This window comes from Anolis carolinensis, chromosome 6 (assembly GCF_035594765.1).
Source record: "Anolis carolinensis isolate JA03-04 chromosome 6, rAnoCar3.1.pri, whole genome shotgun sequence".
NCBI classification, from domain to species: domain Eukaryota; kingdom Metazoa; phylum Chordata; class Lepidosauria; order Squamata; family Dactyloidae; genus Anolis; species Anolis carolinensis.
This window is the reverse complement of record NC_085846.1, coordinates 108,643,950-108,670,494: the sequence shown is the minus strand read 5'-3', so window position 1 is coordinate 108,670,494 and position 26,545 is coordinate 108,643,950. Positions and strand designations below refer to the sequence as shown.

The following is a 26,545-nucleotide window of genomic DNA, read 5'->3' as shown; positions in this document are numbered from 1 at the left end:
TGAAATAATCAAGACTACTGTTAACCACTGAAATTATAATGAACTCCAAAACTGTTAACAAGGTATCTGACTATTGAAAATGAACATTCAAAGTGAAGACTGATCTGTCTAGATTTACAGTTTAAGGAACATAGAAAATCTGCAGACCCAATAAAAAATTAAACAGTGGACTAAGGAAAAAAGCCACTTAAGCCCTTTTTTAAAAGGGCACAGTTAACCCCCTTGGGCCTAAAATATCCTGTCTGAATTAACAGAATGGTTTAATTAAATCCCTAGACAGGGAATCATGTTTAGTTTGAATTTTAGAACAAGTAATGCATCCATTCGCAGCGAATGGCCAATTTCCGTATCTGTATCTCTGTGTAATATTCAAGTGCTTAAAAAAAAAGACTTTTGCCCAAGGGTATAAATAGGAGCCTACCAAAGGAGCCATATGCCATCAAGAATGAATGCCATCAATTAGAATGAAAATAACACAATAAAGTTACAAGCAGCTAAGTGGGGGGATTAATCCTATTAAAAAGAACAGAAAATATTAGTCTAATTGGCATAAACATTATCAAGATTGGCTATACTTTTAGCAAGTTGTGCTACAGCTTTTATATAATATATTACACTTATAGGGAAATAAAATAATAAGATCCAGCAGGCCTGTCAATGGGCAACAATAAAACAGACAAAATATACTCCTCTCCCCACACACTTTGTGGCTGCAAGTTAAACATTACTTATCATTTGATGGGATTGAAGAAAGGCTGTAGGATAAGTAGGATAAACATTTTGTTCACCAATTGTGAATTCCTCCACCAACTTTAATTCCAAGGTAATCATTGAAGACATGGCCATGCTTAACCATCAAGGGTTCATTACACATGCAACACTGTGGGATAATAATGTTTACAGCCAGCCTAAGTGCAAGGAGAAACTCAGAGTTATGCAGTGCACAATTCTGCAAGAAATGTTGTGTTCCTCAGCAGGACCGCTACCCTATATTCATGGTTAGAGGATGTCTTGTTACATATATTATCAGCCTCAGTCTTGAGACACTGTCTGATATCCTACTTGTAATGTATTATTTAAAAAAACAGGAGATGTTTGAGATTTGTTTGGAATACTGTACATATATACTACTTGTTATCACGCTCATAATTGCTTCCAAGTTCTTTTGTGTGAGGTCTAGTGATGCTCTCTTTAAAGGGTTGAAATACATGAAGTGTAATTCCCAAACTTGCCTTTCACATTACTCAGCTCTTTACCCAAAAAGAGTAAACCTGTGCCAAACCTCATTTTTTTACACTTTCAGAATATAAAGAGCTTTCTTTAACAAAACACAACATTGCCAAATGTGTTATGTTTTCTAAACTGACTAGATTATTTGCCTGTCATTTAACACTCAACAGATTTGAATCATTTTAATCTTATGTTAACTGCCTTTGCTGAATGGGAAAAAAGAGTGAGAAAGCAGGCAGCCTGAAGGAAGGTACATACATTTTGGGATTACAAACAATTAATCAAAAGTAGGGAGAGGGAGGAGGGGAGAAAGGGCTTTTCAAACAGTTCAGACAGTTCAAAAGTCATTACTTTCAACACTAGGTCTCAAAGATTGTTTTTCATAAAGTTTGTGTCAGCAGACCCCTAAATAATCAGGAGAGCCTAATATTAGAAGAGTATTCACTGAAAAACACCTGAAACATAGGCCTCCTGTAAGGCTATATAAGCAACTCTAAGTTGTCCAAGGATGGACACAATAAAACTAAAAGTAAATCTTGGCATAAATTCTTAAAATAAGAAGATAATAAATAAGTAGACAACATCACAGGTACCTTCAATCTGCCATTTTAAAGGAAGAGCACCAGAAAAAAATGAAGAACTTTAAGGATTTAATTAGTGCTAAACATTTAATCAATTTATTGAATGAACACGTGATTCATTGATGCCGACTCATCGATTTATCTAAAAATTAAGAACTTATGCAAGTTGATGGGCAATCAATGTACAGAAAGAGAAAGGAAAAAGCCCTAGTGACAGAACCATCAAGGTACATAATAGGCAAAAAATGATTAGATGGGGTTGGATAACTCAGAGAATACCTATACACGAATATAACATCATATAATCATAATGAATTTATTCCCCGTCTTGCCCTGCAGCTTGAGGAGGGATACAACTTTATTAAAACAAGAGATAAAACACTATTAAAATATATAGAACATGCCAGCATAGATTGATATAATCCAGTCCAAAGAAGATAATGTGGATTATCGACGTTGATAATCTGGATTGTATGACAGTGTAGATCCAAACCCAGATGCCCTAAATCAATGGTGTGGAATGATGGGATTTGCAATATCTAGACAGCCACATCATTCTGCCATAATTTGTGCCAAAAAAGGAAGAAGTGGAAGCATTGTGCCTCGTGAAAATTCAAAAGCATTGCACTGGATAGACAGAACTGAGCATTCCCCCCAGGATCCATCACGATAGTCATCTAGCACTTAGGTATCACTAGATAACTGAGAAAAATTGAAATGTTTAAATTATAGTACAGGCAGTTCCCAAGTTACGAACAAGATAGGTTCTGTAGATTTATTCTTAAGTTGAATTTGTATATAAGTCAGAACAGGTACATTTTTAAGTGTAACTCAATATATATTTTTCAAATTTGGATAGCATAGGGGTTAAACATCCCTGTAGTATTTGTTTTGTTGTCTGTGCTTCTGTTCAGAAGATTTCACCTCACTTTCTGTTCCTGTGATAATTGCATTTTGAAAAAATTGGCTTGTTGTGGAAACAAGGATTGGTAAGAAAAGCTTCAGTGGAGACACCTTTTCCCTTCTTTCAGTAGTATATTTTCCTTTCTAGGGGTAGGTTTCTCTTACTTCTTGTTTTCTCATCTCTGCTCTTAACAGTGAATAATTTGTATGTTGGATGTTTGAAACTTGGAAACTGCCTGTACTTGCATTTGTTTTCATTCATATTGTCCTGGCTGACCACAAGCCATACAGACTTAAAGAGTGGAGTTAAAATACATTATCTGGCTGGCCAACCAGGAATTTTAGTGGATATCTAGAAAGGCTATCAGTCCCAAATAAAATAGGTTCATTCAACAAATTAATGGGGATCTCCTGTGCCAACACCAGAAGCTAAGACCGGGGAAGAGACCGTATCTACCAAGAATTCTCACCTCCAGTTTTCCCTAGTTGCCTGCATTTGAAAGTATAACTGACTTCTAGAGTCCTGCCTGTCTTCTAAGAATCCAACCCTAAACATAACCATAGGCCATATAAATTGGGGGATTTTAACAACATGGGATAAACTAGGCAACAGAACTTAGCATTATGCATAATTACAACCTGTTAAATTCAAGAGGCTGTGTTTTGGAACAGTCTAAATACCCCGAAGGAGCAGATCCTGTTCAGCTTGGAATCTAGGGTCAGCCCTGGTTAGTACTTGAATGAAAGATCACTATAGGAGCCTAGGCACTGTAAGCCACACTTCAGAGAAAGTTACTGGCAAAACCAACTCTGAGTATTCCTTATCTTAGAAAACCCTGTGAAATTCATGTGTCACCATAGATCTAGAGGTGACTTGAAGGCATATTCACACACAATAGTTTTGGCAAAGCGGAAAGAATCCTTGGGCAAAGAAGGCAGAACTAAAGCAAACCCAATGCCAAGTTCTGTTCAGATCATTAAGTACTGCTTAGCCATGTGTCTGGTACTAGCTGTTCAGGTCAAACTGTATTCACAATAAAGGTCCCTGGTTTTTTTTTATCAAGGTTTAAACAATTGTTTCAGAAATAATCAATGAATTTTACCAGTAACACTCTATGCAATTTTTCACCTTGCAAATTATTTTTGTATACTCTACATATCTTTTGCATACTCTACTTGTAATAACAGTATTACTGAAACTAACTTAGTAACTAGTAAGAAAACGAACATAAAAGTTTTTCTTTTCAAATTCCTGCTTATATATTGTTGTTGCGAAGCCATTTCCATCATCATTTAGTATACATCCAACAGCTTTAGCATAGGTTTTTAAAGTAGCCATTAAAATTATCAACACAGTTTTGCTGGATGTTCATTGTGCTTTGGCATCACTTCCATATACTTAATATTCACGCACCTTTTTCAAGCCAGCAAAGCCTTCTGATTCCAGAAAAAAGAAAGCAAAGGGCATCAATACAAATAAACAAAGATTGGAAAACAGGGAAGCAAGATTCCATAAACCTAAACAAAACAAAAAAGATACAGGTTACTTTTGATTGCTGCAGATCCTTAAAGTATAATAAAAAAGAACTGTCTTACTAACTGATGGCATGACAGAATTCTGAAAAGGGGTGTTTCCACAAAACCCTAATTCATACTCATTTATTTCTGAAGTTCTGAGTTTGCAATAGGTGAAAAGGGAGTACACTTTGGGCATGGCAATCTTTAATTTAATTTTTCTTCATTAACAATAAGAGAGACTACTCAAACAAGGTAATCATCAAGTTCTACCCTTTGAAAGATGAGCAAGAATCACTGCCCTTACTTGGATTTGCAGAAAAGAGGTGAGTAATCATGCCTTAAGAATTTATATTGCTAAAGAAAAAAGGTACAACATATAAGGTATTTCATTAGTAACCACACTATTTTTGCCAGCCGAATTCAGATACTATCTCGGTTTTAAATCGTTTATGTATAAGAAAACTGCAATTAAATATTTTCCCAAGTCTGATAAAGCCTCACCCTTGCCTTTAGTACTCTGAGAAACAGAAAGCAAGTCCTGTGTTGTCGCCTTGTATGTTTGTAGCTTACACTATGTTCTATCTCCATCTACTGGTTACACATAGCATAGCAAAAGTCTCTTCACATTTGACAAGCTTGAGTATTTCTCTCTTTCTACAGAGTTTTGAAAGTCGGCCAAATTTATCAGATGTCAGACATTTTTAAAGATTGTTTTTCCACTTCAAAAGGTTATCTGTTTTGGACTTCAGAAACTTAAAGGTATGGCTGAATTATTGTATTAAGCTCCACAAGGCATCTCCATTGGGAAGAAGCTTGTAAATGCTAAACACAATTCGAAAATCAGTAACAGATAATTTGTTAATAACATAGCCATATAAAAAGAGTGCAACTACAAACAGGAAAAACACAGTCTATGCAAACACATCCATGTAGCATTATTTAAAGCAGCACTACTACCCTTGGCTATGCACAACAAACATAGCATGCCATGAATTAAACCAGCTTCAAATGATTAAGGACCCCTGCAAAGACACAAATTCAATATTTCTATAATCCCAGTATAAAAATAAGATACCTCTGGTGTTCTCATAAAAACAAACCAAGGACAAAACCAAACATTAGGACAAAGCAGCACTTCTTCCTTCCCCACAACATACCAGAACGAGGTTCACTAATGATGCCATAACCACACAAATACAGTAAGGATTCCATGGTGGGGGCTATTCAGCTCCTTTCAATATTACATATATGAAATTCATTTCTAAAATAATTGGAAGTGTTTTTTTAAATGAATCTAAGAGCACTTCTGCCCTAATTCTAATCACTACAAGACACTAGCACCAGCTAACCTAGGAAAAGGTGCCCTATCCTGTTTTCCAAAGTGAATAAAATAATCTTAATACCACACCACGAAGTGTAATATATTTCACGAACATTTTAAATTGTAAGATCATGTACCTATATTACAATTATAATACTAACCATGTATTAGAGAGCCATTTAGCCACTGAATATAGTAGCTATGAGGAAAAGAGAGTAGAATCTCATTGCTGATTATGGAGAAAGGTAAAAGGAGGACGGCACCAGCTGAAACTGCAAGAGTAAATGTACTCAAGAACAGTCTGAAAGTCAAAAACAGGCATGTCTGTTATTGTCAATCCAATAGCTTAAAACTAATATTAATATAATGCAAAGCAGCATTTTTATTTTTAAAAAGCTTGAAGACATGGTTATCAACATACAACAGATAAGTTATATGGATTGATTTAATATTCAACATGCAAGGTTTAATTAAAGAAACAAAACAGGGAAGACCTGTCTGACTTTAGCATGCACTGCAACATTTCACATAATTTGTTAAAAAAAATCTTTAAACAGCATCTGAATGTCAACATGGGAAACTGTTACTATACATGAAAAAGCTTAAGGCATACTTTAAGATTTCAACCTTAACAAATAGGGCACCAAGTTTTTAGTCATGACAGGTATAAAAAAGAACACTTAAAATATGTCAACTTTTTAATTTTTTTAAGATGGATGAGAATGATATCAATACAATCGAGAATGAAATGACATCCTATGGGTTCTTAAACTGAGTCCTACAAAGGGTCAATCAATTAGAAACACCAGAACAGAATTCTAGAATAGGTTACATTTGACAAAAGAAAATGAGAGAAGAATGCAAAGATGACCCTGGGGGCTGTTCCAGAGAGACATTTATTCAATGTAACAAAGTATCTGAATAATAACGAATAACATTTTTAATGAAATATTAGCAACTAAAAGTCAACCAATATCTTTGGTCACTTTTCCAAGTGAGTTTTTATTCAAAATATTAGTTATTCTGATGTTTTTACCTCAACCTGACATGTAAGCTGCATTTAAAATGAAAGACAGTCCATATATACCTTATTTACTCAAATCTAATGCTCATCTTTTTTGGCGAAACGATCTTGCCAAAATTAGGGTGTGCATTATATTTGCATAATATGGTTGAGCCAAAGCAAAAGGTGCTTCAGAAGCTGCACCTGGAACTCCTCTTTGAGAGATATCATCTCTAATTTAATGGCCATGGCTCAATGCTATGGGATCCTGGATTAGTAGTTTGGTGAGGCATTAGCATTCTTTGGCAGAGAAAGCGCAAGGCCTTGTCAAACTATAACCCACAGCATTCCATAGCATTGAACTAAGGCAATTAAAGTGGATTCATTCTACTGTATAGATGTATCTCAAGGTTTTCTTTTACATTCCTGAAAGTTCTAATGTTCTAGCTGTCTAGTTCTAATGTTTTTATAGCAGGAATTCTAAGCAGGCAGCAACTGTAATGGACAAATTATATTGAGTGAGCATTTAGCTGCTGCGCATTACATTCAGCAGCAAATCCTTTTTCTAGTTTCAGGGTTTTGAAAATTGAGATGTGCATAAGATCAATGGCACCTTAGACTCGAGTAAATATGGTATAATAAAAAAAACATTTTGAATGTGTTTAAAAGAATGCATAAAGTATATCCAATCTCCCACTACTTGCATGCTTCTCGGTTATTCAAGAATTTTTTCAGTACATTTCGTTGCATGAGAAAAAACGATCACATTCCCTTGCATTAACAAAAGTAGTGAGAAATAAATGTTGCTGTGAGACCAACAGTGCTATTCAGCCAATTTAATCTATGATGTAGCATTATAGTTGTCAATGTCTAGTCAAATAAACAAAATGTCTCACCACAAAAAAGCTTAAGTGAAATCTGTTAGTTGTAAGGGAAGTGTTCCCTCTGCTGTAGAAATGGAGTACTACTGCAAATGTGCTAAAGGTAATTTCATAAAAGGTTTCCTCTGTACAGCAAATGAAAACACAGATATAGCAGGGTTCCTTATAAACAGGACTATGGACGCAAGGTACCACTGATAAGGTGAGAGCAGGGGCTGCTTTCAGATGTTGTCCCCATCAGTGTTCTGCTGTTAACATTACAGAAACTGTCATATTTATCTTTAAAAACACCCCAAAACAGCATATAATTTTAGCCTCAGCAAGAACAAAGATACATTTTATGTAGTTTACAGCAAAAGATGTCTATAAGACCAAGAATACTTTTTCCTAAGAGAATAATCTATCTATAACCATTAAAGTTTCTATATTTGCAATACACAATGTAATAAAAAAGTGGAAATATACATACGAAATTCTATTAACAATTGCATCTTCATCTTCTTGTTCATCTGAAAAATAATACACAATTTTATACTACACATTTTTCTATTATGACAGTTGATTTTTGTCCTAGTCAGTGATTTCAATATTATGCTGCTACAAATCAAGGCTACTACATGTTTCCGTTTACAAATCTCAAATCTTTCCCTTTATGCATTCTTCTTCTTGATAAACTAGAAGTGCTCTGGAGCAACATATTACAATATTCCCCAGGCGGGTGCCCACCAATGGACATACTGGATAGGAATGCTTCAGAAATTCAAACAGAAAATGAAGGAGCACTAACATGGGAATGTTAACCTATAAAGTAACCAATAGCCACTCACTCTTCCCCCATGGCTTCTTCTAACTCCTGCACAAAAGGAAAAATGCATTTCCAATCCAAGACACATACAGTATATTTCTCATTCTAATTGTAACAGAAATAATAAGTATATTGGGTATCCTACAGCCATAAATTTAGATGATGCCAGATTTAAGTTGCAACCATTTGTTCCAGCAGGATCTTAATTTTGCAACTACTGTAATGTATTCAAAAAATATCCACCGTCAACATAGTTGCTATTTGGCAGCTAGGTGGCAGCATGACACAGACTATCAGCTACACCAGGGGTCCTCAAACTTTTAAAGCAGAGGGCCAGTCCACAATCCTTGAGACTGTGGAGGGGCCGAATTATCATTAAAAAAAAACCCAAATAAATTCCTATGCACATTGCACGTGTCTTATTTGTAGTGCAAAACAACAACAACAATGAAAGAACAATACAATATTTAAAAATGAAAACAATTGTAACCAACACAAACCTATCAGGATTTCAATGGGAAGTGTGGGCCTGCTTCTGGCCAATGAGATAGTCAAGTTAATTAGGATTGTTATTGTTGTGTTCCTTCAAGTCATTTCAGACTTTGGGCGAGCTTAAGTCTAAAATTATTTATTTATTCATTTACTACATTTATTTACTAAATTTATATCCCGCCCTTCTCACCCCGAAGGGGACTCAGAGCAGCTGTATGTACATACAATATATTATATTATTAGCATAGCACAATATTAGCATTATATATTACTATATAGAACTATACCACTATACTGTAATATTATATGTAATATATAACATATAATTAATATTATTATATGGTATTATTATTAGTATTATATTGTATAAGATAATATTATTATCAATATTATATGTATATACAATATATTATACTATTTAAAATGATATAAAAATATTATATTATAAAACTGAGGGCGGGGGCCAGGTAAATGACCTTGGGGGGCCACATCCGGCCCCCGGGCCTTAGTTTGGGGACCCCTGAGCTACACTTTTTGGCAATAAAACAAAGATCATAAATGGGACATCAGTTGTGTCTATTTCCAGTTTAATAATCAGGCATGCCACAACTCATGTAATAAGCACCAATATCTGTAAATAGCCTTGCATGATAATATTATATTTGTATATCTGTCACATAATTGTACACTGGCATTCAGAAGTAAACTCAGCTGACAGGTCATGTATCTGATCAAAAGGCAAGACTTAAAGACAATGCTTCCCTTCTGAACTTCTATTCATTTAATGGACATTAACATTAAGCAAAGCCCTTCCTTCATGGATCAAGAGGACAATTATAAAGGCATATCCTGAGAGGCAGGAAGACATGCTGAATCCTAAATTCAAAAAAGAATACTGTGCAGATCAAAGGTCATAAAATACCCTTCCCTAATCTTTACCAAATACAGAAGAATAGATAATATTTATCTTTCCAGTTGAGGAACAAACATCTGGGGGCAGAAAACATATTTGCTACATAAAATTATGTGCCAAAAATACAAGATGTCACACAATATTAAATGTATAGAACTGAATGGGGACACTTGTCTTACAATCTATCCTTGCTTTGTAAGGACAGTGATGAAGAAAGACAAAGGAACTCATGACAGATATTTGTTGACATCTGCCTTTGCAATATGATTAGAATTGAAAAGACATTCTCTCATAGTGATGGAATGGCATTCCTCAGGATCCACATGGTTTCCCAAATTACTGTAGGCTCACTTACCCTAAGAATATCAATCTGCCAATTTTTCATTCCTACTCACTGTTGAAGAACACTAACTGCACACCTACTAATAGCACTGCAATGAAACGTATTGTTTCATAAGTGAAACAAGACTTTCCTCCTAGCCCAAGTTCTAACTTTGAGCTGTCAGACAAAGGCTGAGCAACTATAGCATCTCCCAGAGCAAGGAAATGCGTCATACTCCACTGATGAATTGACTTCACAGAGCCACTCGCTGTACTGAACTGAACTTCACTGTGGAAAAAGAATGAAAATGATACCAGCAAACATATTTATGAAGGAGGCAGAGCAAGGGGACTGGATATACATATTTCACATCAAAATACTCCTCTGCACCTTAACATCAGCCTTTTGTATCACACAATGAATCCCTTGGCTGTCATGCATTGACAGGTAAGAGAGAGAAGTCCACCATGATCCTTACAAAGCACTTAAAGAAGTCAGTCAGGTCATGGGCTTCTTGACCTATTCCTTCCAAAAAGAAGAGAATTTAGGACTGAGTGTTTACTAGATAAGTGGTATCACTCATCTCTTTCTTGCTTTTCTGTCCCTCTTTCTTTTTCAAAATTCAAGCAGATTTACAGTAAACCTGTCTGCTCAAGACATAAAGGCAAACAGGAGTCAGTGGGACATTTCAGTTACAGAGTTTGTCTTTATGTTCCGAGTGCATGTCGATAAGGTCTACAATGAGCTACAGAAATTAAATAACCTATGGGAGAATGACGATGAATACACATTCAACATACTTCTGTCAAAATGTAAATGAAGCTAACAGAACCAAAATAGTTTTAAAACACAGACCTGCTGGTTCAAACTAAAGTAATTGAGCATCTTTTTTTTCCAAAGCAGTTTAACAGATGCTAACAATCTGAGAGCACTAGCGCTTCCGTGCTGTTGTTTCCCTGCAACTAGCATTCAAGCCAAAGCATTACAAATAGAATGGTCAGCAAGCTAACATAAGACAAACTCATAATAAAAGCAAAAAATGTTGGGAAAAAGGCAAGGAAGCATTATTACGAGTTATTCAAGATCTCAATTATGTTAGCCAGTTACTGAACAGATTAGGACATACCCTCTCACTTCAACATTCAAATGACCTTTTTCATACTTGGACTATGTGTTTCATATTCACAATTATAACACCAATTGCTTATCTCTCATATTCCAATAAAGATATGAATAAAAAAGAAGTTACCTCCTTTCCTCTTGTATCTTCTGATAATGAAATAAGAAACAATATACAGAATAGCGAATAGTAGAAAACAGATCTGGAAGAGAAAATGTTAAGATTTGAAAATATTTCCATCATATAACAAGTAAGAATTACATTTTTAAATACAAGAAAGAGACAAGTTCCAATGAAAAAAAAGGTTATGATTACTCGGAGTACAAATTACTATGGTATGTCTATTTTGTTTATTTATGAAGCTCTTCCGGGTACTAACAGTATACAGAGCCCATAGACAAGTTGACACTACAGTGAATATACTTTTATAAGATTTACTAGCAAATAATGTATTTAATATATTAAGTCAAGTTGAAAAGGCATCAGAGCTTTCATGAAGATTGCGGTACACTGTATGTAAAAAGAAAAATTCCTGTTTCTTGGTAAGTAAGCAGCATGAATCAACTTTGCTTGTAAAACACATTTACAGATATCCTAATCTGGCAATTGCCCCCAGTGAAATTCAATAATGATATCATAGCACTCATATAAGACATGGGCAGGTAATTCACTGTAAATGCACTTCTTTCCTTTTTGGCAGAAGGGGGCTTTGTATTTTAAACCACACACCATGATTTTAACTATAGAAGTGCATACACATTAAACATAGATTGTTGTTCTGTGCCTTAAAGTTATTTCCAATTTACAGCAACTCTATCATGGAGATCACTTGGCAAGATTTGTTCAGAGTGTGTTTGGCTTTGCACCCCTTTGAGGCTGAGTGTGGCTCAGCCAAATTCACATGGCAGTTCAAGAATTTTGAACCCTAGTCTCAAGAGTCAGAGTCCAATGTTCAAACCACTACACCATGCTGGCTCTCATCACATGTACAATACCAAGCATTAAGTAACTGTAACACCAAAAACACAAAAAAGTTAAGCAACAATGTTAAAGTTTAAAAAGAAAACAAGAAAAAGTATTCAAATGTTTAAAACACTGGAGTTCCTATGCTTGCATCGCAATCTCACATTCAATTGGGTTGTATTAATTAATCTGGCAGAAAGAAAATGGCAGAAGTCTCAAAGGTGGGGGGTGGAAACCAACCATATTAACAACTGAGAAAGGATGAAATCCTGTGTAGTCTTACTCTGAACTATATCCTACTGAACTCAACTGAATTTATTTCCGAATGAACACCTATGAAGAATGGTTAGGTAAACTTAAAAAGCAAGAAATACCACAGAAAGGACTAATGGGTTAATTGGCGAGGAAATGGGGCTGAAATTGTTAGAAAAGGTATGGAAAGGAGATCTAGGGTCACTGACAAACCTTGATTGGAAAAGTGTCCTGAAACGGAGAATAGTTAGGAATCCGTCAATAAAATTAAAAGAAAAGGTGTATAAAGTTATATGGAGATAGTAGACCACATCAGTTACATTGCATCAGACGGATAAGAAGCAAAGTTACTATTGCTGGAGATGTGGCATGTACAAAGAGACATATTTTCATTTATGGTGGGAATGTCCCATGCTGAAGAGTTTCTGCAACAATATATTTAAGGAAACAGAGAAGATTATAGGACTAAACATCACTCTGGATGCTAGGTTAGAATTACTAATGAATGCCACAAAGTTGAACTTAGAAAGGGGAAAAACGAACTGGTGATTATTTCACCTACAGTGGCGAGATTTATAATTGCAAAGAATTGGAAGATAGTAACTAGTCTTACTCTGGAAGCATGGTATGGAATGTAGCCTTAAATGACAAATTATCAGTGGAATGAGGGTGTTCAGAGGAGAAGTTAAAAGATCAGAATTTGATTCATACTGGTCAGTTTTCATTAAATATATTTTAGAGAGTGATAAGGGAAAACAATACAACCTTGTTGATCAGGAATTTTGGATATGACATTTGTTTACTGGTTGACTCATAAATTCATTGCAAAGGTAATGATACTTGTTCAGGATTTGTTTGTAAAATGTTTATTGTTTTGTGTTTTATGTTCTGTTTACACTGTAAGTTGTTAATGTATGTAAACAAAAATTCTATTTTTAAAAATTCTGAATGGGCAAACACACAGGATTATGCTATAGCACGCTTATCAAATATTAACTTTGTAAAGACAAGATGTAATAAAGATAAAATTTAATGAACACTCATATATGTGTGTGTTATAAACTCTGAAAGTTCCTCCCTGTAGTATGTAGTCTCGTGTTTGCTGCGTAGTGTTGTTTGTGTCCTATAATGAGTAGAGCTTATGTATGTAAATTTCCCTTGTTTAATATACATATAAACATTTTGTATGTTAATAAAATTATTTAAAAATAAAATATTAATCCACATAACTAGTTAGTGAATTTTACAAGAAAGCAGATTCTCCAAGGTTTGGAGGGTCAGAGAGCATATGATTCCTCTCTAAGTCAAAATATGTTTCCTTTTAGTATGCAGAAAAAAGAAAAAACAGATTTTGACATGTTATTGAAAGTTGTATTATATCTTTTAAACAAGTCTTTATGGTTATCCTGTTTTATAGAAAGTCCCATGCATTTCAGCCCTTTATATTACTTATTGGCCTTCTTCCTCTTTTTATTGGTGTAACAGACCACTTATATGGAGAGGGATTTTCAGCATCTCCAGAAATGTATGCTGATAGATTAAATCTGTAGCTCTTGAAGAAGGCCAATCAATGAAATAAGGAGCAAAGGGATATGATTTGCAGTACTTTCCATCTGCGTCAAAATAGCCATGTGGAAAATTGAAAATACAGTACTACTGTTCCCTTCTAACAATGACGGTTTAAAAAGAGAGTGGTCAACTGAAAATGTCAAGGAATGGATCCTACAGATTTTTTAAAATTCATGAGACAATAAGTGATTGAGAAACTTATCAAAGCATGCTCATTCAAATGTAAAACATTTTTTTCAGGTAGAAGATGCTGCTTAATTCAAGAATGTCTATTTTAGAGTAAGGAATGACAAGCCATCTTTGAGTATTCCTATTCTTTGTCTAAGGAACTCTAAAAATTAATGAGTGCTGCCAAAAATCAACAGGTGATTTGAAGGTGCATGCGCATGCACATACATATATACATGCACATATAACCTAGCAGCGTACTAATTTGTTCTTTGTGGTGACTGACATTTTATTCAAATTGCTTATACCTAAATGCCATTGACCAGTTAGATCAAATGACTGGCCACATCAGCACTCTGCAAACCAATACTTTTAAGTATACTGTACATACTAGTCATACTTTTCAGATTCTTTCAATGACCCTTGTTTTCACTGTTTATAAAAAGCAGCAACAAAAATGTCAACTTTAAGTTTCTTTATGTAGATACTATTCTAAAACTCATTCTCTGCCTCTGCTAATGTATCTTTAAAACTCATACAAAAGCACTTCTGGATTTAAAAAGACATATCTCAAGCACAGATTGCTTGGCAGAAGAATTGTCTTTAATTCTGAAAGAGCACTTCTAACCCACCCTCTAGTAAGTCGCTTTAAGTGCCATACCGGGCGAGAAACAGGTAATAAGTAAAATAATATGTACTGCTGTAACCTATCAAAAGAAATAAAAGCTATCCCTTAGCAAAGTTAAAGACTGCAACTACTTTAGAGGTTAGAAAAGCACTCCCATGAATCTAGCCTCTTCCCAAAATAGCGAAGGGACAATGTCTTGATTAAGACTTGTAGATCCTTCTTCAGACCCTCATAGCAAACAAACAGGTGATTAGCATTTATTTATTTACCACATTTATACCCCGCCCTTCTCACCCCGAAGGGGACTCAGAGTGGCCTTACAATTCGATGCTACACAAATACTATAAGTAAACAAATGCATTAAAATCCAGAAAATGAAAAACCTCACACATTAGACATTTTAAAAATTCATTAAAATCATGTAGTCCAAAATTGTAATCCAGAGCCATTCTATTCGTCACTGCACTATTTCATATTCACTTACTGCACTGTTGGAAAATTACTGACCAAAGGCTTGGTCCCATAGCCTGATGGTCAGGAGGGAGGGAGGTGACCTAATTTAGCTGCGGAGGGACCACCACTGAAAAGGCCCTGTCTCTTGAATGATAAGACAATAATAATATTATTATAACTTTATTCTTGTACCCCGCCTCCATCTCCCCAAAGGGATTTGGGACAGCTTACATAAGAAACAATCCAATCACAACATAAATTAACATATAATCCATGAATTTAAAACACAGTATAAGAACATAGTTATAAAACAACATAATATGACAGTTACTTAAAACCTAGCCAGCAATTGCTACATATACAGAGGGTGACTAGTACAAAACTCTGGGTAAGGTCCATGAATAAGATAGGGACGGGCAGGGAAGGAAACGGTCGCATTAAAATATCAAAACCTATAAAATGAGGGGTGATGATAAAGTGCAATATGAGTTTGTAAACAAGATGCATGGCTGGTCAGCCTCTTCAATCAAAAGCGCACCGGAATAACCATGTTTTTAGATCCGTTCAGAAGATGGACAACGAATGAGCCAGTCTAATCTCCCTGGGGAGCAAGTTTCAGAGTAGGGGGGCCACCATCAAGAAGGCCCTCTCCCTTGTCGCCACCAACCGTACTTGAGACGGAGGTGGGAGTGAGAGAAAGGCCTCCCCAAAAGATCTATGCAGGTTCATAGGGGAGGAGGCGATCACGGAGATAAGCTGTGAGATCAATATCAAGCTCTAGGGCAGTGGTTCTCAACTTGGGATCCATAGAAGTTTTTGGCCTTCAACTCCCAGAAATCCTAACAGATGGTAAACTGGCTGGGATTTCTGAGAGTTGTAGGCCAGAAATGTCTGGAGACTCCAGGTTGAGAACCACAACATTGTAAGCGCATTGTAAACATCTAACAAAGAATGAATGTTAACCAAGTTATAACAAAGAAAATGTTATAACTTGGTTAACATTAAACCAAAACGTTAATACCAAAATTAAGAACACCTTTATCACTGCAAAAGCACAAGAAAAGTTCACCATAACTAAATGCAGTTGATTCACTCATCCTCTTGGTGGTGGTGACATGAAATATAACTCTTAAAGTTCAAGGTATGTTAATCCATGGATGTGAATGGCTCAAATGACTTTGATATTAGCTGTGACAGGTAGGAGAGAGTGATGAAGGGGTATGACAGGTGGATAAAGATGAGCCAATCCTTTCGGAAGTCTCTTTATTGTCAAACTGGCAAACACTTTTGCAGACTAAGAAGAGAAAGATTAACAGAGAAATGGAAGTGTTTCCTTACAAAGATACAACAACCCATACAGCACTATAGGAACATGTATAGATAAGATCAGAGAAAATTCAGAAGCTATGAATAACATAATTTCTTCCATCTATTAGTTTATTATTTCTTTGTTACTGCTATTCAATTACAGCTGATTTTGATTCTTCATGTTTTCAAATGGAGGGACTAGAGATCTGATTGACAAACCTACCCAGCACATGAGAGGAGATATAGAACCTACAGTGCCAAAACCATTTATCTGTGCAAAATGCAAGGAACACTATGAGCCATGCTTGACAAGGCCAAATTGCTCAGTAAGTAGATGGATAGAAGGAGTGGAAGATCCTGATGGCAGCAACTTGTGCCCATTCTTTCCCATTTCCTGTGCCAATGACTACAGCAAAAAGAGAATGGCAGCAGTCTGTGTGGCTCAGAAATGACTGGACATAATGAAGACAGCCAGGAGTGAACTTGTGGTCAGTAAGGGCCATTCAGCCCATGCAGACAATCCCTTAATCACTACGGCAGGTTGAATACTGTTCACTTAAAACAAATAACATGGATATAACACAAAGACCTTACTTTCATTTATAATAATATAGTAATAATTTTATTTATTACCCGCCTCTGATGGCTCAAGGCAGGGTACAAAAAAAGTCTATATATATATATATATATGTATGCCAGAAACTTGCAAACTCTATTTTTATTCCTTTTCAAATTGAAATTGTGATGTCCAATAATCTTAAATAACCAGATCTAAAATTCTAAAGCCAAGTTTTAAGCAAAAAACTTTCTCAACACCCTAACATCTATGTTCAAAATAATCTTACTAAATTTTTAAAATATCCCATTTGCCTTCATTACTGAAAAAAATCTTCATATTCAAGTTGTATTGTAACTCATCTTGACAAGATAAAATGCATAATTCATAATCTTATATCCTTTAAAGATGATAAAATGGCAGATTTAGCACATCCTTTTAACAATTTACCCAGCATGCAATCACTTGAAGACCTAATTTCACAGTAAAGTTATAAACAGAAAACTAACTCAAAAAGGTGTGTTGGAAGGTTCCCCCACTGCAATTTCATGGAGCCCCGGTGGCGAAGTGCGTTAAAGCACTGAACTGGAGACCCAAATGTCCCAGGTTCAAACCCCGGGAGCGGCATGAGCAGCCGCTGTTAGCACCAGCTCCTGCCAACCTAGCAGTTCGGAAACATGCCAATGTGAGTATATCAATAGGTACTGCTCCGGCGGGAAGGTAACGGTGCTCCATGCAGTCATGCCGGCCACATGACCTTGGAGGTGTCTATGGACAACGCCGGCTCTTCGGCTTGGAAATGGAGATGAGCACCAACCCCCAGAGTCAGACATGACTGGACTTAACGTCAGGAGAAAACCTTACCTTACCTTACCTATAACACATGCTAGTAATTTTTTTTAAAAAGGAAACAACTAGATCAGATTAGGACCCATAGGAATTGCTTCACATTACAGGAAAGGAAATTCCACCAGAGCATTAGAAAGAATTTCCTGACTATAAGATCTGTTCAAGAGTGGGATTCTCTGCCTAAGTGTATGGTGGAAGCTCCTTCTTTGGAGGCTTCCAACTCTATGATTCTGTGATTCAATGAATCCAAATAATAACTGACATATGGCAACAAACCCTGTTCAGAAGCATACTAGAGGTACATTTTTAGTGTTACTTCTCTACACAAAAGGACTCCAACTAGAATAACCAGAAATTTGACAGATTGCTATTACAGAACAATTTTATTAGCATGAATTGATCCTATCACTGTAGTAATTGTATATTAAGGTAAAAATCATTCAAGGAGGTATGGAGAGCAAGGAAAACCTCTCTATTCTTCTCCTTTTCTCTCCACCAGAATGCAACATTCCTTGGGGGAAGAGGCAATAATTCAGACAAAATCTTCACTGAGATCCAGTTTCTCCTCTGTTCCAGTCCCTCTGAAGATAAAGGGAGACCCCATTTATCTCCACGTTGATTATTCAGAAGGAAATGGACTCAGATGCAACATGTCGATGTGTGAAATTTCAGTGGCAAGACAAAAGGATAAATGCTTCCTTCCTTGTAAAAGAAAATTTATCCTTTGGTCTTTTAAATAAAAAGATAGAAATACTCTACTGTAACAGAACCACTTCAATTCTCTGTTTATTAATATCAATTCATTAATGCACAGTAGTCTGAAGAGACACAAAGCGCTGTATAAAACTTATACTAGGGAGAAATAAAATTTAAGAAGACACATGTGACTCTGCACATAATTCAATGTAGCTTCAGACATCAAATAAATAAAAAGTGGAGACAACATCAGGAAAAAACAAAACACTTCTGGTACCAAGCATTTTGGATAAGGGATAATCCACCTGTATCAATCTGTCTTTTTCTACTGTCACATTCCCTTCTGAGCCTAAAAATATTGTTTCTCCGATTCCTAAGGCACCTTCACTTGACTCACCTTTTCTTATTATCACCACCTAACTGTTGCCATGCTTCTCCAAGGTCTTCTCAAGTTACATAGATTTCCTTTCTTATATTTCTGTAATGGATCTGTTTCAATCTAGATTTCAGTCTTTGCACTCTACAGAAACAGCTCTTACGAAGATCACAGATGACCTCCTTTGGGTCAATTAAAACAGCCTATATTCAGTCCTTACGCTCCTTGATCTGTCTGCAGCATTTGACAGGGCTGATCAATGCTCTTTCATTGGATTCACTTCATGACACAGAGTTTACTGATTCAGTCCTTAGCTAGTTCACATCTTATCTGTGAGACTGGTCATTTAATATGGTAGCTAGTGATCTATCTTCTTCCCTTCCTTTCCTTTTTGGGTAAAGTTTCACAGGGTTCTATTCCAGGCTCTTTATTGGACTTTCTTTATATGCTGTCAGCAATCTTGTTGTCTTTATAGCTTTCAATATCATTTTTATGTAGAAGAAACTCAGCTATATTTCTCCACTAGAGAACTCTCTTCTGACCTTGGACATCACATTACAGCACATCTTTCAGCTATCTCAGTATGGATGTTTCATTGTTGCCTAATTCTTAGCATGGCAGAGAGAACTATTTTTCCTCACAAACCTTCTTTACAACATACATTCTCCATTACCATTAATAATACCTTCATTTTTCCTTTGAAAGGAGCATGTAGTCATGACTTTTTATTCTTCTTTGTATTTTGTTCTTCACATTAAGGTTGTAGCAAAAATCATGTTGCTTTTTTCTTTATAAAATGGCCTCTATCTTTCTGCTTCCTCTGCTAAGACCTTAGTTTATACCAGTGATTCCCAAAGTGGCCGCTACTGCCCCCGGTGGGTGCTGAAGCGATTCAGGGGGGCGGTAATGGCACCTATTAGGACACGGGAGCAGGGCCAGAGGAGGGGTGGGGCCTCTTCCCAAGTGCCGGAGACAGGGCTGAGCACCTGAGGCGCCTGTTAGGACACAGGGGGTGGAGCTAGAGGAGTGGGCATGGCTTCTTCCCAAGAGCTTGAGACAGGGCTGAGAATCTATACCTCTCCTGAGGCTCTTGTTGGGACACAGAGGGCGGAGCTAGGAAACAAGGCGGGGCCTCTTCCCAAGAGCGCAAGACAGGGGTGAGCCTCTGTATACCTCCCCTGAGGCACTTGTTAGAACACGGGGGTGGGGTATAGAGATTCAGCCCCGTCAGGCACTTGGGAAGATGCCCCGCCCTCTCATCTAGCCCCGCCCCCTATGTCCTGGCAGGCGCCACAGGACAGGGATAGAAGTTCAGCCCTGCCTCAGAGCTTGTAACTCTGCCCATCCCAGTCCTGGCCGCCCATTTGTTGCTCCACCGACCTCCCCCTCCCAGCCCTGCATCTTGAACTAGGGGAGAGGCTCAGCCTTGCCCTCTTGAGCAGGAGCCATGCCCACCCCTCTAAACCATGCCTGCCTTTCCAGGGGACGCTGAGTAATTATTTTTTTCTGGAAAGGGGGCGGTAGGCCAAATAGTTTGGGAACCACTGGTTTATACCTTGTTCATTTTCCACCTTGATTATTGTAATGTTCCTTGGACTTGTCTTCCATTACATCACCATAGTCCTCTCATTTCCATTCAACATTCTGCTGCTAAGATGATCTTTTTGTCCTACTGCTTTCATCAAGTTATCCCACTTTTGACATTTCTTCAATGGTTTTCCATTCCCCCCCCCCAAATGAATTACAGGCTTCTTGTTTTAACTTCCAATATCCTACACAGCCTCTCCTCTATCTTTCAGCCCTTATTGCCTTTCATTAACCTGCTCAAGATCTTGGTTCTAATAAGTCTTAAGTTTCTCATCCAATCAAGGCTTTATCTTCCTCAGTTTAGCTTCACTCACTTTTCCATATGCTTGGAATTGCCTCCCTAAACATTGGCAGACTGCTCCTTCCTAAAATTTATATGTCAATCCATCACAAGATAGTTAAGTACACACTCTTCTGTATAACATGTACCACAGGCTTGTTTTATGATGCATGTCACCTGTATGTGACTGCAATAAATGCAGGCATGCAACCTTCAATCAAACACAAATACAGTATATACCTATATTGTCTAGGCAAGTGTGATTTACAAGCCTACAACCTGAATGTGTGGAAGAAGCTAATATAATACAAAATAGTACATACTTAGCAACCTAGAAACCACAACATGCCTCACAAGCCTTTTTCTCATCTATGAAACCATTCCATGAACAGACATCTGGAAGAAGAAAGACTAAGCTTCTTGAGTGAAAAAAAACTTATTGAGTCAAATGACAGTCAACATTTTGTTCTAGGACTCAACACAGTGTACAACAGCTGACACACAGTGAAAATTTACCTAACTCAAAAAACAAAAACGTATTTAAACTATCAATACCTTAAAACCAATTAAAACATAATCAGTAAAAAAAACAAAAGGATAACACAACATATTACTCAAGGGCAATAAGCCTTGCAGTGTCTTCAAAGGCCTGTCAAACTGAAAAAGCCTGTGGGAAAACAGCAAGAATGTAACATCTACAAAGAGAAATCCAGAAAGGGGAATAGCTGCCAAGAAAGTTCTCTTGTATACTCCCACCAGATGTACCTTGGACAGAGAAAGGGGCTTCGCCAGAAGATCTAAAGATATGGTATTTCAGATACTATGTAAATGAGTCCAAAATGATTAGAAAAACAAAATATAACTGGATTGAATTCAAATTCTCCCACCTCATTCTGGATGTGACCGGGAGTCACAATCTGAAATTATAAATCGTTTGTGGATAGCAAGCTGGTACTTATTATAAACCTTCTATGCTTGGAGTGCAAAAGGAAAGTAACACTGCAGGTGCCAAATCCTTTTGTACCAGGCCTTCACAAAGATTGATATAATGAACATCTACAATTATGGTTCCCAGACTGAAAACTGAAAAGGGTTCCTGTATTATTGTACAGAAGCAGGAATTACAGCAAATACAGTTTGTCATGCAACCAGGTAATGTGTAACACATGATAGAATTCCCTTTTGTACATAATGGTTAAAGGTTCAAAATGCCCCTGTTCTTTTCTCTAACAAGTTTCTATACAGCAGTTCATACTTAAAAAGTAATGCTGTGTTTCATAGTTTTGTTCAGGGTTGCTAAACCGAAAACACACACACTCGGCTGGTTTAAAATATGAATGTAAAAACAAGCAGGCTTCTTTACCAGAGAATTAATGCAGTTTGACCCTAATGTAACTGTCATGACTCAGTGCTATGGAATTATGGAAGATAGAGTTTGATGGCACACCAACACTCTTTTGGCAGAGCTGGGGAATATTTATTATTATTATATTCTCTTTTTGCTCAGGACAGAAAAAAAGGTGTAAAGGTTATTTCATGATAAGCGAGATAGTTAACATATTGTAAATATGCCTGTGTTGAAAATGTTGCGGTTTTGAGTATTTAAAATGTTCAACATCTAAAAATAATTTTTAAAAATGGATTTGGCATCAATTAATAATTTTATATTCCAATTTTAGAGAGTTGTTTTTAATTGGAAATGTATATCACATTTGCTGTTAAGTTGAGGTAAAAAAATGAAGTTGTTAAATGCATAAAGTCATTAAATTAAGTAATAATAAAATATAATAATAATATCCAAGTAAAATTTAAAAAAATAATTTTTAGGCAAGCCTTCAGCAAAGAAACCTAAACTGATGTGTCAGGAAGGCTAATTTTATCAACTGGAGCGAAATGCAACATAACCTGACAAAATACCACATTAACGTAGGTTGTTTATTAAATGCTTATGTTTATTGACTGTTTCATGTGTTTTATATATGTGTTTGATTGCTGCCACTTTGTATGACGTTTAATATGTTGGAAGCCACTTTGGGTCCCTTTGTGGGAGAAAAGCGGGTTGTAAATACAGATGTACGTATTATTATTATGTATAAATATTATTAATAATAATATCAATAATAGTCCCACTTCCATCTCAAGAACGGCTGGTGGTGATCACCTCCCACCTCTGGAACGCCCTCCCTAAAGAAATAAAGACGTCCCCCCTCCCTTCTCTCCTTCAAAAAACAACTGAAAATTTACCTTGGCTCATTAGCATATGGAGAGGAGGAGGATTAAGTTATGATATGATCATTACTGTACCTCTGATTGAAAACTATTGTTGTACTTGGGCTTTGTAGACCCTGTTAGTCCAGTTAACATCACTGGTCACATAATCAACCTACATATTTTAATGAACCATTGAGTCATTCCTGTAAATTGATGATGATGTTAATGTTTAATGTGTTATGTTTTGTGTTAGATATAATTTACTTGATAGGTTATGTTGTTTCATATTAGTTGTCATATTATAATTTGCTGCAACTAGCACAGCAGGTTAAACCACCAGCTACTGAAAATCTTGAGCCTTGGGTCGGGCAAACTCCCACCACCAGCCCTAGCTTCTGTTTACCTAGCAGTTCAAAAACACTTCAGCGGGAAGGTAAAAGGTGCCCCTGAAAAAACACGACAGCAAAAATCGGATCAGGAAGGCGTCTTTCTTGGCGTGGAAAATGGAACATCGCCTTCCCATGCCCGAGTCGGGCACAGCCTCCAGATGCTGGAGATGAACGAAAGTGGGAAGCCTTGCCTCTATGTACTGTCTGTCATGTTGTTAATTGTGTAACGGCACTGAATGTTTGCCATGCACATTTCTGTAATCTGCTCTGAGTCCCCTTAGGGAGATAGAGCAGAATATAATGTATATTATTATTATTATTATTATTATTATGTCAGGTTATTTTGCGTTATGTCTGAATTTATTATCTATTAAGGCATTGAATGTTTGCCTTTTTATTTGTTGGAATCCGCCCTGGGTTCCCTAATGGACACAGGGGAAAATATAAATAAAGTACTATGATGATTATTATTATATTTATAATATTATATATATATATATATCTCATTATTAAATTAATATTTATATTTATAATATCCAAATAAAATAATTATAATAAAATATTATTAACAATAACATTAATATTATTATTATATTCTATTATAATCATAAAATAAAACATTATTAATAATAGAACATTATTCTTATGATGATTATGATACTACACCTACGCACCGTGTACTCGCGCACTTGGCTGTGGAAGTTCTGCTCGCGGATGCTCACTTCGTCGGCGTCCATCCTCTCATCACCGCAATGGCGGCAAAGGCCCCGAGCCTTCCTCCCCGTCCCCTTCCCTTTCCCTTTCCTCGCCTCGCCGCTCCGGCTCCCAAGACCACGGCGGGCCCGGCGGAGGGAGCATGGCCGGGGCCCCGCGGCGCCTGAGGGAAAGCAGAGGAGCGACAAGAACAACAACAACAACGCGCGCTGACGAGAATGACGTCCGGCCCCTGACTCTGTCACTCCCTTCTGAGGGAGGGACACATCTGCGCCTGCGCCAACGCTCGTGAAGGGACGAGGCCCGCTTCCCGGCCAATAGGCTTCGAGGAGGGCGTGGCTTGCCGCCACCCTCTCTCGTAACTTGAAAAATAGGAGACCTTTGCGCCTGCGCAAACCTCCTCGAGGAGGCGGGGCCCAATTGCAGAAAGGGCCTCTCTGGCCAATGGGCGTGAGGGGGCGGGGATTATCAACACTCACAAAAACACTCTTTAAAGAGGAAAAAGCGGGCGGGGAGAAAACAGCCAGGTGGGAGTGCCTCTTTGCTCGGAAGGCGTGGCCAAGGGTTGGTAGGCACTAGGAAAGAGGTGGGGCTAAATATGTAAATGTAAATATGTAAATAATTGTAGCCAGGGCCTCTCTGACCAATGGGCTTGAGGGGGCGGAGATTACTCTTCTTTAAGGTGAGGAAAAGGTGGGCGGAGAGAAAACGGCCAAGTGGGCGTGCCTCTTTGCTCGGAAGGCGTGGCTAAGGGGTGGTAAAGAAGGTGGGGCTAAATATGTAAATATAGTCACAGGGGCAGAGCTTACGGATGTAAACAGATAGGGATTCAGAAGACCATGCTTGTCTGTATGAGGATGGTTTGATTCTGGGAAAATCTAAAAATATATATGAATATATATATATATATATATATATATTATAAGTATTCTTGGATATGTGTATAATGTTTTAATTGTTGTATGTTTTAAATTGACTATATATTTATTGGTATGCTGGAAACCGCTCTGAGTCCCTTGAGGAGATAGGGCAATATATAAAGTTTTATTTTTATATATTATTATATATAATTTATATATTGTTGTTTATTCGTTCAGTCGCTTCCGACTCTTCATGATGTCATAGACCAGCCCATGCCAGAACTTCCTGTGGGCCATCACCACCCCCAGATCCTTCAAGGTCAAGCCAGTCACTTCAAGTATAAATTATATATAAATATAGTCTTATTTATATATATTATATATATAATATATAATCTTATATATGTATATGTCTAATATATATATACACACAAATATATATAAATTATATAAAATTCAATATTATATCTAAATCATATATAAACAATAATATATGTAATATATATAATATACCCTGTTTCCCCAAAAATAAGGACTACCCTGAAAATAAGAGCTATCATGATCTTTCAGCATTTCTGAGGATGCTCGAAATATAAGCCCTAGTTCAAATATAAGCCCTAGATATAGTTCATTTAAAAGGTCAATTTGGAAAATAAGACTGCCCCTGAAAACAAGTTCTAAAGCATCCTTTGGAGCAAAAATTAATATAAAACCCTGTCTTATTTTGGGGGGAAACAAGATATGTGTGTGTGTGTGTGTGTGTGTGTGTGTGTATGTATAATACGCTGCTGGGGAGGTTGTGGGTGGAACTTTTGAGGTGGATTGTTTTAAAATGCATTTTTAATTGCAGCGCAACATAAAAACTCCAACCATCACCCAAGTTTAAAGAAAAAAGAAGCCCAACTAAAGTCCTGGCAGACCGTGCAAAAAGAATCTGTTTGCCCCACGTCCTCCAAAGTGAACTGAACCACCTAAACTGGGCTCTACAGGCCAATGGATACTCCACCACAGATATCTGAACAAGAACAAACCATGAGAGTGAAGACAAAGATCCACCCAGAGGAAAAGTGTTGTTACCATACATCAAGGGAACCACTGACCACATTGGGAAGCTGATGAAGAAACACAACCTACAAGCTATCTACAGACCCACTAAGAAAATCCAGCAATGCCACCTTCAGCAAAGAACAAGAGGTAGCCTCTCACCTCTGCAGGAGTCTACTGTATACCATGCAGCTGTAGACAAGTCTACATAGGGACCACCAAATGCAGCATTGCCCAGACACGAATCAAGGAACATGAAAGGCACTGCAGACGAATCCAACCAGAGAAGTCAGCTATAGCAGAGCACTTGATGAACCAACCTAGACACAGCATATAATTTGAGAACACAGAAATGCTGGACCACTCCGTCATCCACCATGTCAGACTACACAGAGAAGCCCTTGAAATCCACAGGCAGAAATGCAGTATATATGTCATTGCGACATGACCCAATATCTTCAGGAGTTGTTTTTCTTAAGTCAGGAAATCTACATTTTATCCACATTTTCACACGTTCACTCTATCAATCCAACCCTGATGCCAAAAAAAACCC

The 26,545-nt window shown here is 37.0% G+C and overlaps 1 protein-coding gene across 2 annotated transcripts in view; it reads right to left on the bottom strand.

Annotated features, from left to right (window-relative positions):
* Positions 1-24,356, bottom strand: part of lmbr1 (limb development membrane protein 1) — a 49,021-nt gene extending 24,665 nt beyond the window's left edge. The window contains exons 1-5 of one of the 2 annotated variants that reach the window (XM_062957895.1): positions 24,049-24,356; positions 11,219-11,291; positions 7,907-7,946; positions 5,715-5,854; positions 4,129-4,232 (exon numbers count right to left, since the gene is read on the bottom strand). In XM_062957895.1, coding sequence (XP_062813965.1) covers positions 4,129-4,232; positions 5,715-5,854; positions 7,907-7,946; positions 11,219-11,291; positions 24,049-24,111 — 420 coding nt within the window. In that variant the 5' untranslated portion in view covers positions 24,112-24,356. The remainder of the gene's footprint in view (positions 1-4,128; positions 4,233-5,714; positions 5,855-7,906; positions 7,947-11,218; positions 11,292-24,048) is intronic. The other variant, XM_003221917.4, reaches the window with a different exon arrangement.
* Positions 24,357-26,545: the final 2,189 nt, after the last annotated feature.